Raw genomic sequence first — 14241 nt, 5'->3', positions numbered from 1 at the left:
GTCCCACGCTTCGACGTGCTCATACGAGCACGAACGGGATCATGGCCGAATGGCGTCCGGGCATCCAATACCGAATATGTGGCCGGCCTCGTTTCCCAATCGACGGCTACGACCCTGACGCGATGAACGAGCTGCTAGTCCTGCCTCGACGCTCCACCCCTGAGCTCCTGATCGGCGGTGGCTGCATACGTGAGCCGGAGTCGTCCAACAGGATGACGATGGCTGGTTCACTGCAGATGTAGCTGTCCCATTTCAGCTGCGTACATGTTCCAGCACGACTGCTGTACGGTGCGCGACTACGATGCACGCCCGTACTCCGTACATGGTATCCTGGATCCGCACGCACAGGCACACGTTTATATACACGTACGTATGCCTACACCCATGTGCTGCCGCCCGAGTCTCCATATGAACCCGCTCGGCCCCGTCAGCCCAACTGGCCGTTCGTCACCGGACTGCACACATCTGCCCTCTTCTCCTCGCCACCATGTCGCAGCCGATCCCTCAACCCGCCGGCGTGCCTATCCTCGGCAACATCTTCGACGTCAGCCCCAGCAACACCTGGTCGTCGCTCAAGAAGCTTGCCGAGCAGTACGGGGAAATCTTCCAGATCAAGGTCTTTGGCCACACCATCGTCTTCGTCGCCACCGTCGCCCTAGCCGAGGAGATTTGTGACGAGAAGCGCTTCCGCAAGTTTGTCGGCGGCCCCGTCGTCGAGATCCGAGATGCCGTCCATGACGCCCTTTTCACCGCGTACGACCACGAGGCGAGCTGGGGCATCGCCCATCGCATCATCGCCCCGAAGCTGCAGCCTGATGCCCTGGCCGGCCACTTCCAAGAGATGCGCGACCTGACCGTCGAACTCTTCGACATCTGGAAGGCCTCTGACGAGCCCATCTCTCCCTTCGGGGACCTCGGCCGCCTGAACCTCGAGGCCACGACGTATACCCTCTACGGCAAGCGGATGAATTGTCTCGCTGGCCCGGAACACCCGATGCTCATAGCCATGGAGGAGTCGACGGCTGAGGCTGTCATGCGCCCCACCCGCCCCGGTATCCTCAACGCGCTCTTGTACCGGAGTAAGTGGAAGTCGTCCATCAAGACGATGAGAGACTACGCCGCCGATGTCGTCCAGCACCGGAAGGAGAACCCGACGGATCGGCAAGACCTTCTCGCCGCCATGATGACCGCCAAGGACCCTGACACCGGCGTCGGCCTCACCGACTCCCAGGTCATCGACGAAGTCCTGTCAATGCCCATCGGGAGCAGCACCGCGCCGTGCCTGCTCACCATGGCCCTCTATCTTCTCCTCCAGAACGCCGACGTCATGGAAAAGGCCCGCAAAGAGCTTCAAGACGTCGTGGGCACCGGCGACTTCAAGTACGAGCACCTCGCCCGCCTCCCCTACCTTGACGCCGTCATCCGCGAGTCCCTGCGCCTCTCTTTCGCCGCCCCCGGCTTCAACATCGAGCCAATACCGACAAAGGAGAAGGCACCCATCCTGCTCGCCGGCGGCAAGTATCAGATTGCTCACAACCAGCCGATGCTCATCGTCATGGCTGGTGTCAACCGCGACCCGACCGTATTCGAGGACCCCCTGGCCTTTAAGCCCGAGCGCATGCTCGGCGAAGCCTTCGAGAAGCTGCCGCCCGGCGCCAAGAAGTGGTTTGGCAACGGTAAGAGAGAGTGCATCGGGAAACATTACGCCTGGCAATGGAGCTTCGTCGTTCTCGCCATGATCCTGCGTGACATCGACTTGGAAATGGCTGATCCGGCATACAAGCTGGAGCAGGATGGCTGGTTCAACTACCGGCCCGTCGACTTTTGCATCAAAGTCAAGGCGAGAGCATCATAGGGAATCCTGTTGCCAGTTGGGAGTGTTGGGGGTTGGAAGCAGCATCGATTTCATTCGAGGTTACATTCCAATCGATAACGTGGTTCTTTGTCGCCGCAATAGTGGCTATCTTATTACCATTACTTTCGTCCTTGCGCAAAATTCCGCTTTTGCTGACGTCGACATATTCACGATACGCCCGGTATAAGCAGATTCCTCCTTCAGCTGTCCATGGCTGCAAACACATCGACTTCCCACCAGGCCATGCTCTGAAAACCGTACTGTGTTCCAACTCATGCCGTGGACAAAGCACCTGTTCCTGCCAAACTTCCTCTTGCTCCAGTCCTTCACAGTCAGATAATCCTAACGACCAGCAATGATTGTTCCCCCTGTTTAGGCATTCCACCAGCTTGTCGTACAATAGGAAAAACTCAAGGAAATGAAAACTCGAGTCAAATCCAGTCTGCAAGAGGATATCCACAGTTCCGCAGCGTGGTCACGAGGCTATGCAGACGACCAGAACATAGGCCATCGAGCATGGCGAGAATATAGAGCTCATTGTGGCCCCTTTCAGAGCGGCAACGCTCAACGTACCTAGCGATCAAGCAACGGTTCGAAGCCCAGTTTTTCGCTTTATTTTCGCCACCCGCGAGGGCCACCGCGCCAGCTCGTGCCCTATGCCTCCTTGAGAGAGTGCACGCTAGGATGGCCGTGGGAACCCACCATCCATGTCTGCCAGACATGGCCAGCCGTCCTGCCGATAGGGTGGAAGATGAAAGGCCGGGAGAAGGGTCGTCCGGGAGGTCCGCCAGTGTTCCGAGGTCCTTCCGGGGCAGGTTTGGTGAAGCGTAGCAACGTGACGGAGGGTGGCCGTGGGCAGGCGCCTTGGCCACTATATAGGACTCTACGATTATTGGATGCTGTTCGAAACCGACGTGGTGTAAGGGAAACGATGGAAGGGAAGCGACATCATGCACTTACGTGCGGTGTCAACTTCACTGCCAGAGTCAACCTCGGTGTCGGCCTCGTTGCCGGATTCCACCTCGGTGTCGGAGCCATCGAAGTCGCTGACTTGGCTAGGCAGGCCCCAGGCTAGTAGGACCATCGCTGTCATCGCCTTTGTCGCTACTTTCAGTTCTAGCATTGTTCTCGTCGAGGACGGTAGAGACCAAGACCGACGCGGAATCCTGGCCGTCGCTCTCCGACCTGACGGCGCGGAGCTGCATGGTCGAACATCGCTCGCCGCCACGAGCGATGGCGGTAAGCGTCTTCGGGCCGGACACGGTGATGGCCCATCTGCGTCCTTCGCCTTGGCGAGTCAGCTTCTGGGGCGGCTCCGCTTGAGACTGCTGAGAGACTGTGAGTCTCCTCTTATGGCTGTATTCTCCGCTCGTGTGGAAGTCGTTGGTGGTCGGAGATGATGGTCGAGCGCCTTGTCCCGACCCCAGAGCCCGCTTGTATTCCAGTTGTTAGTCTGATGAAAAGGACGATTCAACTGGTTCGGATGTAACAAACCCGTCCTTCGAGACGCGAGTTGGGAAGCGAAGTCCTATTCGCAGCTCGTGAGCGCCACTCTGAAGCTTGAGGAAGACCATGATCATGGATCGGGCTCTTTCCCTGACGTCTGGTTTTTTCAGCCTCGCCCGCAGCCGTTGGCAAGGCAGCGGCACCTGCCTCCGGCGTGCCTGTCACGGGAGCTGGTCCAGCAGCGCAGTGTACAGTCTGAGGAGCAGGGAGTGTCGTCGACGATGACGCTTCAACAGCATTTCCAACGATGGCACCAGCGGCAGAACGGGCAGCAATCGCAGCCTCGGCCGTTCGGACTGCGACATCGACGGCCGCGTTGGAGCAGGCCATGTTCCGCTCAAAGCGATAGACTCTTCGGTAAAAGTCGATCCAGCCCACGCCGAAGTGGCTGTTGAGAATCTCCAGGATCGGCTTCATATGTTCCTCCGTCCACTTCGACCTCATGAGGGCAGACTGGCGCATTATCTCTTCCGGAGTCGAGAAAATGGGGTGGAAATTGAACCGAGCACGGTGCTTGCGGGTGAAAAGGTCGGCAAGGTTGAGGAAACTCTCGGTCAGGGTGGCGACCTGCTTACGCAGTGTCACCATCTCCCCTCGAAGTTCTGCGTTCTCCTGCCGGCAACCAGAAATCTCCTGAACAGATCGCTCGACGACACCAATCAGCTGATAGAGCTCCCGTTGAAAACGCTGCTGGGAGGCAGAGAAGCCATGGGTGATGGCGAGAAGACTATGATGAGCAGCACTGACGCGATTATTAGGCTGGTCAGCCTCCAGCTGCAACATCTGACGCCAGAACGCCTGCTGAAACTCAATTTCGCCGGGAAGGATTCCCCGGAGGGGAGCAGCTGGCTGCTTGACGAGAGGTGCTACACCCCGCGTGGCATCAATGGCATCTGGAGACGAGTGGCAGTGATTAGATGGGAGAGAATGCCCATTGGTTATCGGACAAGATGCTTGTTCTCACCAGCCATGCTTTTGTCCGAGCGGGCACCCTGGAAGGTCAAATCCAGACCTGGCGCGGGAGCCGTGACGGTTTGAAGTTGCTGATTCCCGTCAGTTACGCCTGGGGGTGCTTCTAACCCCGATCCCGAAATGGAAACAGGAGGTGAAGTCGGGACCTTGGTTGAGGCCGACATGATAGCACGCGCGTAGCGATTTGCCCTGACCGCCTGAATAATGGCTTGATGCGATGTGTGCGTGTGTGCGTGTGTGCGTGTATGAGACTGTGCAGAGGTTAATGGGTAGAATAAAGGGTAGTGGACGACGGATTCTGAGGATAATAGATGGATGGTACATTTGTAATGACACAGATTTGGCTTCATGGAGACAATTGGGGCAGTGAATGAAAATCACGACTTCAACTGCCCAGTCAACGGGCAGCTGATGAACAGGCTCTTCGGGTAGGATGGGCAGCTGTTGGTGATTCAGAGGGGGAGGCTTCAGACGTCACGGCACTGGGCTGCGGCAACGGTTGCACACTGTTCCAGTGAACCGGCGAAAGTAAACAAGAGAGGATGTGCGATTCGTGATTAACCCAAAGGCGAGACATGTACGTGCTCTGATTCTCCTGCTGATTCCATTTTCGAGTTTTCACTTTCAACCCACACACGCGCTCGGTGGACCGCATTCACGATCAAACTTCCTCCTTGGTTTGCCCCTCCCAGCACCGACAAGGCACATCCCATATATCATACTCAAGCCTGCTCCGCCGCGCGGACCGGTGCCGTCTTCGCCAAGGGTTGACGACCTCTCCGTTTGTGTAACATAAACAATCACGCCTCCATGCTGCAGGGTGAAGATGGTGGGTATAGAAAAACGCCGGTGATGCAGAACCTGCCGCCATGCAAACAGATGGAACAAAGGAAAACAAGAGGTCAAGTAAAATGAAGGAACAGGCAAGTGGAGGCAGCGCGGGTGCCGACGTGAGCGCTGCACTCAGGCAGTACGACTCTTGCGGAGGGGCCAGATCTGCCAGCCTTTGCGGCGCGGGTCGAGGCCCTGGCAGGCCGACGGCGGCTTCTTCACCTGCTCGTCTTCCAACTCGAGCCTGTAGCGACGCACGCTTCCTTTGTCGTCGTCAAAGGCTACGTGCCGCGGGATGAAGCAGTCGGGCACGAGGTGCCTCCGGACCCAGCCCTTGACGCCTCGGCTCGCGGCATCGATGGCGGCATACTCGAGGCGGCGGGTGTTGTCGCTCGTCCAGTAGTGCGTCGTCGGCGGCGGCAAGGGTATCACCTCCACATCGTCGTCGTGCTTGGGTACATCCGAGATGAGCTCGATGAGGCTCGGGGACGTGGGGAGCTGATGGGGGCCGGCTTGATACGAGCCGGCACTGCGGCGGAGCTGATTGCGCAGTTGAGGATACGACTGGGCCGATCGGCGGCTGGACGGGCAGCGCGGGCGAGGACGCAACGGAGATGCGGCGGCATGGGAAGGAGAGATGGGGTCGGAGCTGCGCCTCGGCGGAGAAAGGGGCGCCTGCGAGGTCGACGTCCTCGGGCTCGCATTTCGGGATTCGTACCCGGAGTCTTGCCGCTGCATCTTGACGGGCGTGGGCGAGTGTCCTTGCTCATGGACGGGCCCGGCGGGGTTCGGAGGGGTCATGTCTCGGATTGAGCGTCTTCTCTGGAGCGGCAGGGGTGGCGGCGGCAGCAACTCGGCACTATTGAACGTGCTGACGACGGGTCCTCGCAGGCCAGCGGGATTTCGCGGTTCGATATCGGGCGCGAGAAGGAGGGAGGCGATAGAACAGTACTCGTGCACGGGAGAGAAGGAGGTCGGGCGTAGAAATGTGTCAGTCATGGTGAAGACGCTGCGGAGTGTAAATCCATAGCCGAAGCAATCGAGTGCCGTATGTAGCTCGACGGTCCGCAAACGCGGCGGCGGGGTGGGTTGGGCAAGATGAGAAAAGGTACGTGTGCTCTCCAGTAGGGAGCAGCGTTCGAGTGAGTGACGAGAGGTTTTTTTGCGCCACCTGGCGGCGTTCGAGCGAGTGACGAGAGAGGTTTTAAGGTGCCACCTGGCAGCGATCGGTGGTGTTCCGTATCAAAGGTTGCTTGCCAGCGGCCAGGGGTTCGTGAACAGAGGCAACGAGGCCGTGAAGTCCAAGGTTGGGTCGGGCTGAGGGTCGACCAAGGACTTGCGTTGGAACAAGTACCTGGAGGGCCTCTACGGCCTCGTCGAGCGTCGACCGGCAAGCCACTCACCGGTGGTTGAAGGTGTGGTTGGACAAAGCAGGCTCGCTCGAGTAGGTATTAGAGAGGAGTTGGACTTGTGAGGGAAAGGACAAGGGGAAGGTTGAAGGTTGAAGGTTGAAGGTTGAAGGTTGAAGGTTGAAGGTTGAAGGTTGAAGGTTGAAGGTTGAAGGTTGAAGGCTGAAGGCTGAAGGCGGCTGAAGGCTGAAGGATGAAGGTTAGTTGGAAAAAGTGGTCGCCTCGCCCGGGCCCGTCCTCGGCCGGCTCGATGTCTCTGGGCGGCGGCAGCGGTGAAGAGGCTCGCGGGTTTGCCGACTTTATAAGTATACCGTAGTATTGCAAGTGTGGGCTCCCCGTTCGAGCTCCGTAACTACCCTGGCTTCTCCACGGGTTGGGTGCCGGGGCCAGGCACAGGCACTGCAACCTTACTCGTGCTCGCCGGCGCTTGGGTTGCAATGTGGAGCAGCCTGCGCTATCTCTCGTCGCTAGGTGGGGGTCGGCGGCGGGATCGAGGAGGGGCTCGTTCGGTGCAAGCTGCGACGTGGGGAGCTGAACGGGCGACGATAGGAGAGGTGCGTTTCGTAATGGAAACGGCGGTGATGGTGGTGAATGGGGAAGAATGGGCTGAGGAGGCAGTTGTCGACAACGCAGTCGTCTAGGCGCACCAGTACGTACAAGTACTTGTCGCCTGCACAGATGGCGGCTGCCAACCTTCATTGTTGTTAGTACTCCGTACCTTCCTTCCTTCCTTCGCTCCGAGCGCACGCGTACATACAGGTACGTAAGTGAGTACGGAGGACGACTGCTAGAATCGTACGCCGTGCGAGTACTTGTACATGTACATGCGCACGAAAGCAAGGACCTAGGATTAATAGTCGTTCGCTTGTTGGCGGGTGCACGCTGCACGTGTGCATGTAAGTAGTAACTTGGTATTCCTAGCAGGTGTCGCAAGTGTAAGTAAGTACAGTACTTGCAAGTACTACTTAGGTACTAACCTACTAGGTAGGTACCTAGTAGGTAGGCGCCTGGGCAGGTATTGGTGCCAGACCTAGCACGTTAGTGTACTAATCCCGTCCGTAGTGCTCCCGCCCAACTGTACTAAGTGCGCTGGTACCCGACGGTAGTGGAGGTGGGGGGGAGGGGATGCTGGGCCACGTTGGTGGCTGTGGAGACGGCCAAGACGGAGGCAGCGTGCACCTGTGGTACATGCACACCTGCACCTACTGCACTCGTGTTGACCGGTCAAAAAGAAAGGGCAGGGTGGATGATGCAATGCGATCGCGCGTGCTGATGGCCGAGATCAACAAGCCCCCGCCTGTTCTGTTTGGTCTGCTGCTCGCGGCCGAAGGCGCGGGGATGGGCGGTCGATGGTGGTGGACGTGTTCGTGCGGTACAAGTACGAAGATGGTTGAGGTAGGGGTACCTGGTTGGACAGCTTCGCTGTTAGCAGGTACCATACGGAGCCGAGCCCATGCATGGCCATATACCGTAGTACTTGAGTCTGCTCCTCCTCGCGCTCGTATTACTTGGCACCCAAACCTACCCGCATCAGCTGCGCAGGCTGTGCGTCCGATGTCGCGCTACCGGCACGCGGTGAGGATGGGGGCCTAATACGTTCGTCAGCGGTACGATGAGAAGCAAATCGTGCTTGTACACACAGGTAGGTGTGGACGTAGAGTTGGGTGCACGCACGGTGGCAATACACGTGCTGCACTCGAACTTGCGAAAGTACCAAGGTACGAGCGCGAGTTCGACCGAGCCCCCCCTCCCTCTGTCGACCCGGGTGGAGGCTTCTTTATATCCCGCGTCCCAACTACCGACGACGGCGTGCTTGGGTGTACGGCACGAATACTGTATACATGTCACCTAGGTGTCGATGTGTACGAGCCCGGCACTCAGACACATGCTGCTAGCAGCGCGGGAACAGCACAGTAGACCAGTCCGTACCAGTAGTCCGACGGTTGGCTGCACACATTCACGATGCAAACCAGCGCCTCGTTCTGGGGTATTCCCACCGGCCGCAGCACATGCCACGGCGCCGACGCCCCGATGCCGCGGTTCGTGGCTTTGTGCCACAGGCGCGCGAAGCGTGCGTGACAAGTTGTCAACTTGCCTAATACTAGCTAGCCACCTCCGGCCTTCAGGCACTCGCCTGCTCGTGTGGGTGACGGTGTGACGCGGGTGTCATGACATGCATGGGCGAGTACCGTCGCTCATGTGACGGAAGGGCGGCAGAACATCACATGGGCTGCCGACGTCGGCCAATCAACGGGAGTCACGCAGGAAGCACGGCACGACGGGCGGGGGCTAGGGCTCGTGGTCGAAGAGGGAGTGCTGCACGGAGTACGGAGTACAAAGTATTATCACTCCGGATGGCTGTACGGAGCACATGTACGGAGTACGTTGTCTCTACAGCACTCCGTACTAGTTGGTGCAAGTACTTGGTACCTATTATCATGCACACATATCCGGAGCACGGAGTCCATGTACATGGATAAAACAGTGCACGAGTAATAGGCACCGACATGTGCTGAGGTAGTAACCCGTAATACCATGGGCACCTCGCACGACGAACTGTGCATCACTCGACCAGTATGATGTACAGAGTACGGAGTACATGGGAACAAGCTCTGCCTACCAAGGTACTACTACATGTACTCCGGGCAAGAACATGTACTCCGGGCAAGTTCATGTAAATTGTGCATGTACCATCGCAGCACCTACGCCCACGAACCTGAAAATTCACCGCACACCGACATACATGTCCTTCCATGTCGCACACATGTCCGCGGTAAGCCTACGAGCACATGCAGAACAAGTGCTCTGCAGGGAATATGGGGTAAAATGTAAGCACCTGAATGGAGCGGCGAGCGTGTGGTCGCAATCAACGGTAAGCAACGATCCGATGTGCCGCTTTGGGCCCTTTAGCGGTTGCCCGTGGCCCGTTCAGATGTTGGCGTGCATTTTACAGGCTACTTGCAGCTAGTCCATCCACTCCGGCTTGATCTCGTCCGCTGGCTTCGCCACGGCCCGCCCCTGTAGGGGAGCGGGAGGCGATGGATCCACTTCCGCTGCAGCAGGGACGGATCTACTTTCCATACGAGGCACGGAGCACTGCTACTAATCACCACTAGGAGCAAGCGTGCACGTATCGATTGCTCTGGACGACGTGCGCATCAAATCGTACAATTACACGTACGCGCACACGTACGTAAGTAGACCTACAGCTACTCATACACGGGCAGGTACAAGTACCTCGTACAGGTATTACATGTACATGTGCACATACGGCTGTACCTTGCGAGCTTCCGAGGTCACGTTCCCTTACGCCAGCTGTAACCGATCTCCCTGCGCCTCCGTTGCCACCCGCTTCGCTTCCACTCTCGGCCGCCTGTTTGCTTGCGAGATGAGACGAGGTGCAAGTACTGTCTGTTCTCCGTCGGAGTCACGGAACTGGAACTCGTCCTGAATTGTCATCATGTGTCACGCAACTTGACAGGGTCCAGCTGGGGCGTGTTGCGGACATGGCGTAGGTACTCCGTACCTAGTACCCAGTTCTAGTACCCCGTAATAACCTACAGCTTCTCGTACGCATACGCCTGGACGCAGAATGACAGTCGATAGGTGCCGGCCTCAAACGAGTGGCTGCAGCGACATCCAGCCTATTGATACATCGGCATGCTTCCACGACTGTCACGGAGCCATCATGGCGACCAACGATTGAGAAATATCGAAAGAAAGGCCCAATGGGAGCCACCCTCGAGACTTCCGTCTTCCGTCCCGAGGCTGCAGCATCCGCCTGAGACATGCTAGCCGTGTACGTTTGGTATGACCATCCCTACGAGGTACTGATGCCATCGCGTGTTCCGTACACCCTCTGCCAACTGACCAACGGCAACAGGTAATACATGTTCGTGTACGGAGTACTCCGTATATACATTGAAAGGTAGGTACCTAGGTATTCCTCATCCCCCCCTCACATTGGAAGGTGTACGCATGCAAGTACTCCGTACACGCAGCTTGTACCTGCCACCCAGCCTCGTTGTACATGTGCGGCCCAAGCTTCCGGTCCTATCACTACTTTTGGTACAAGTACTTTGACCGCACCTACTTACAAGTACTTGCTAGGTACCAAGGTACGGAGTACGTACGTAGAAGTACTTACGTGCCTGTTACCACCATGTGCTGCTGCATTATCGTCATCGCCATGGGGACTACTTGGCTGCTCACATGCCATCCGGAGGCATCGCCAGCATGCAGTCTACAACATATGCAGCCGACTCACCCGTCCTCGACCCCTTTCACATGCCAGCTCCCCCTCCCTCTCCTCTCTCTCCACGCCACCTCCGTTTGGATGCAAGTTGCCAGCCATCCTCGACCTTTGTTTCGCTCGACCTATGACGCCCCTCGACCCTTCCCCTTCCACCCTTGCACATCGGGCAGGCCAACTAGCAACCGGCATACCATGACCATGCCGCATCAAGCGTTCAAGTGCTGCCGTGCTCTTTCTACGCCGCCCGGAGTAAGCAGCCGGGATGATGACCGGACCGGAATGACCCTACATGGCTTGGCACTTGCTCATGTCAGGTGCCTCATCCTGCGCCAGCATCTAGGCCGCTAGTCGGACGACGAAAAGGAGTAGGCCTGAAACGGTCTCGGCTCCCGGGGGTCCAAACGAGGTGTAAGTGAAGAAGAGACATGGCATGGATTTGTTGCCCTCGCCCTCGTATTCGCAGAATGACTCCGTCGACCTGCCGAGCACCGCGTGCTTCCGCCCTACGCCGAACGAACACCACCATGAGTGTGGAGGCATTCACGGGTTGAAGCGGCAACCGATGTGTCATGACATATCGTGACCGTTGCCATATGTCCTTTGTCGAGCTGAGGGCTGACCGTTCACCGAATGCGTACTTTTCAGGGTCACAGAGGACGGCGACGGCCCTACCCAAAGGCCGCAGTTGTGTAGCGGTCTGTCATCGCTTTCACATCCTTCTCCAAGACACACCGACGTCATGGCAACTCGGTAGCCCGGCATCTCCAAGATGAGGAATGCGACCAGCGACCATTTCGAACTTGAAGCATGTGAGAAAGAGCGTTGATCATCGATTTCTCCACTTGAAAGCCAAATAGGCCATATATGCCGAGCACCATGGGCGCGAAACCACATCCAGCAAGCAGCTGATGGTTTTTTCGGCAAGCTCCACGGCCGGATCACCATCCGCAAACTTGCACCATTTTCGGCCGACCCTCGACCGCGTCGACGGCCCAGCTTGAGAAGAGTTGCCCTCTCATAATTTCCGCATGCTCATGGATGTCAGCGTCGGAATATTGTAGCCATCAAATACTAGCCATCAAAGGGCCAGATAATATGGAAAATTCAACATCATGTCGTCTACACCGTCGTCCTGGGTTCTGTTTACACTCTTTTGTGACGAACATTCATCTTGTTCATCTTGTTCGTCTCAGCTACCTCGAGCGTACCAAACTCAAAGTGCACACACCAGCTGCCGCGTCTACGAAGCGCTACCCAACCCAACAGACCTCACTCGAGTTGGAGCATGTGCCATCCCATAACGGCGGCTATACCATATCGCAGCCACCATGGTTCGCCATTCAAGGCGGTTGAAAAGCTGGAGGCGGCCCATGTCAAGGTTGACACTATGACCAACGATGCAGGGCACCAGCTAGATCTAGAAGCCGTCGATGGCCACCGCAGAGGCTCCTTGATCACCAGGTTCCTGAAGCCGGCGCATTTTGCTCTCCTCTTGATTTTCTTCGCCACCATCGGCGGTTTCACGACTGGCCTTGATCAATATCTCGTCTTCGGCACGAGCCCCCCCCATCTGTCCCAAAACCTGGACCTTGCCCTGACGCAAAGTAGGCAAGCCAGCCTCAGCGCGCTCGTGGGAGCCGTTGCTGGTGCCCTGCTCTTACATTCTGCCAATGAATATTTTGGCAGAAAAGGCGCCGCTCTACTCTCTACTTTGCTTTGCTCCACAGGTGCCGCGCTGCACTTTGTCTCCTTCAACTTTGGTACCTACGCGAAAAAGAAGTCTACGCTCGAGTCGTGCGACAGTCTAGGCTAACGTCGGAGGATCAGCCATGGTACTTGCGGCACGCGTCATCCTCAGCCTGGGCATTGGCCTTGCGAGCGGCACGATCCCCATTTACGTCGCCGAGACGGCCGAGCGCGGCGTCCGGGGAAACCTCATCTCATTGTACCAATGTACCACCATACTCGGAAACGTCGTCGGGTCCGTCGTCGGCCCCGTGCTGGTGGAGGAGCCCTCCAACAAGTGGCGATGCCTACTTGCGACCTCGCTAGCCGTCTCTATCACCATGTTTCTCGGGTGAGCCTAGATACACGGCAAAATTTGACGATTGACCGCGACTGACCATCATGTCCATCTTCCTCAGAGCCCTGCTGCTGCCTGAGAGTCCGCGATTCCTGTTGCACAAGGGCAGGATGATCGAGGCACTCGGCGCGTGGAGACGTATGCGGTGCCTCGATAGCTACGAGCAAAAGGCCGAGCTCATTCTCCTCGTTGCGGCAGCGAGACAGGTGGAAACCTGGGTCGGAGAGGGCCGGCAGTACCGGTGCATGGACATTTTGACGCCAGTAGCCCTTGAAGCTTTGACTTGATGAGCCTTGTTAATGATCCTTGCAGTGTCCCACGCGCCCGTCGCGCATTCGTCTGCGCCAACATCGTGGTTGTCATGGGCCAGCTCACGGGGGTCAATGCCGTGATGAACTACCTGCCAATTTTGATGAACCGGTTCGGCGTCGGTGAGCATGACATGAACTTGACGTCACTCGTGGGCACCGGTGCTCTTCTCCTCGGCTCCATCCCTACCATCTTCTTGATGGACAGGTGCAGTCGACGCTTCTGGGCCATGGCAACGCTGCCCGGCGTCTTCGTCGGCTTGCTTTTGATTGCCATCAGTCATCAGTTCGATGCAGCGTCGGATGTTGAGCTGGTCGCGGCCTTTTATCTGACCGGCCTCGTGTTGTTCATGTCTTTCCTTGGAGCCTACACCAGCGTGGCTTGGGGTACGTCCCTACCGCATGTCCCCGTCGGGCTGCTCATCTTCCTAACGGCTTCACAGTGATACTCTCGGAAGTCTATCCGACCCACCTTCGAAGCGTCGGCATGGCGACGTCCAACACGCTGCTGTTCCTCACATCCTTCCTCCTCACCAACCAATTCGACGCCATGCAGGAGGTCATGTCCGAGACCGGGCTTATTCTCGGCTTCTACGGCGGCATCGCCCTCATCGGTGGACTGTACCAGGTCTTGTTCCTACCAGAAACGAAGGACAGGACACTTGAAGAGATGGATGACGTCTTCTCCCGCTCGGCCACGGACATTGTTCGCGAGAACTGGACTGCGCTCCGGAAGACGGTAACCAGCCCTGGCCAGGGACCCATCAGCAATGCAGTTGCCGAGCAGACAAAGAAAAATGAAAAGCGGCCAGACCTTTCAGGAGGTGAGAAGGCGGCGGCGGTATTGCGAGACTGCGAGGCGGCGCTGAATGACAACGACCAAATTGATGTCAAGCCTTGGTGTATAGGAAAATGGGACATCGGCAACCGCAACGTTGACGACAGGTAGGCGCCTATGCTTAGTAGTCTCCAAGGTGAGGGGATTACTGGTCTGGGACAGACATGGACACGGACGAGGCAAC

General features: G+C 57.5%; 4 protein-coding genes across 4 annotated transcripts; 2 read left to right on the top strand and 2 right to left on the bottom strand.

Moving 5' to 3' along the window:
- Positions 1–487: 487 nt before the first annotated feature.
- On the top strand, positions 488–1855 carry DCS_01367 (cytochrome P450; the record flags this gene model as incomplete). The annotated part of the gene is made up of 1 exon (XM_040798699.1): positions 488–1855. The coding sequence occupies one exon, from the start codon at positions 488–490 to the stop codon at positions 1853–1855; it is 1368 nt and encodes a 455-aa protein (XP_040659582.1).
- A 654-nt stretch (positions 1856–2509) lies between these two features.
- DCS_01366 (uncharacterized protein) lies at positions 2510–4497 on the bottom strand (the record flags this gene model as incomplete). Its single annotated transcript, XM_040798698.1, has 5 exons — positions 2510–2754; positions 2816–2926; positions 2964–3288; positions 3350–4254; positions 4326–4497. The coding sequence occupies 5 exons, from the start codon at positions 4495–4497 to the stop codon at positions 2510–2512; spliced, it is 1758 nt and encodes a 585-aa protein (XP_040659581.1).
- Positions 4498–5296: 799 nt separating this feature from the next.
- DCS_01365 (uncharacterized protein) lies at positions 5297–6163 on the bottom strand (the record flags this gene model as incomplete). Its single annotated transcript, XM_040798697.1, has 1 exon — positions 5297–6163. The coding sequence occupies one exon, from the start codon at positions 6161–6163 to the stop codon at positions 5297–5299; it is 867 nt and encodes a 288-aa protein (XP_040659580.1).
- Positions 6164–12113: 5950 nt separating this feature from the next.
- On the top strand, positions 12114–14168 carry DCS_01364 (uncharacterized protein; the record flags this gene model as incomplete). Its single annotated transcript, XM_040798696.1, has 5 exons — positions 12114–12588; positions 12656–12905; positions 12973–13152; positions 13224–13606; positions 13663–14168. The coding sequence occupies 5 exons, from the start codon at positions 12114–12116 to the stop codon at positions 14166–14168; spliced, it is 1794 nt and encodes a 597-aa protein (XP_040659579.1).
- Between the last annotated feature and the right edge of the window lie 73 nt (positions 14169–14241).

This window comes from Drechmeria coniospora, chromosome 01, assembly GCF_001625195.1.
Source record: "Drechmeria coniospora strain ARSEF 6962 chromosome 01, whole genome shotgun sequence".
Classification (NCBI taxonomy): domain Eukaryota; kingdom Fungi; phylum Ascomycota; class Sordariomycetes; order Hypocreales; family Ophiocordycipitaceae; genus Drechmeria; species Drechmeria coniospora.
Note: the sequence above shows the minus strand (reverse complement) of the source record. Positions and strands in the feature narration are given on the sequence as shown.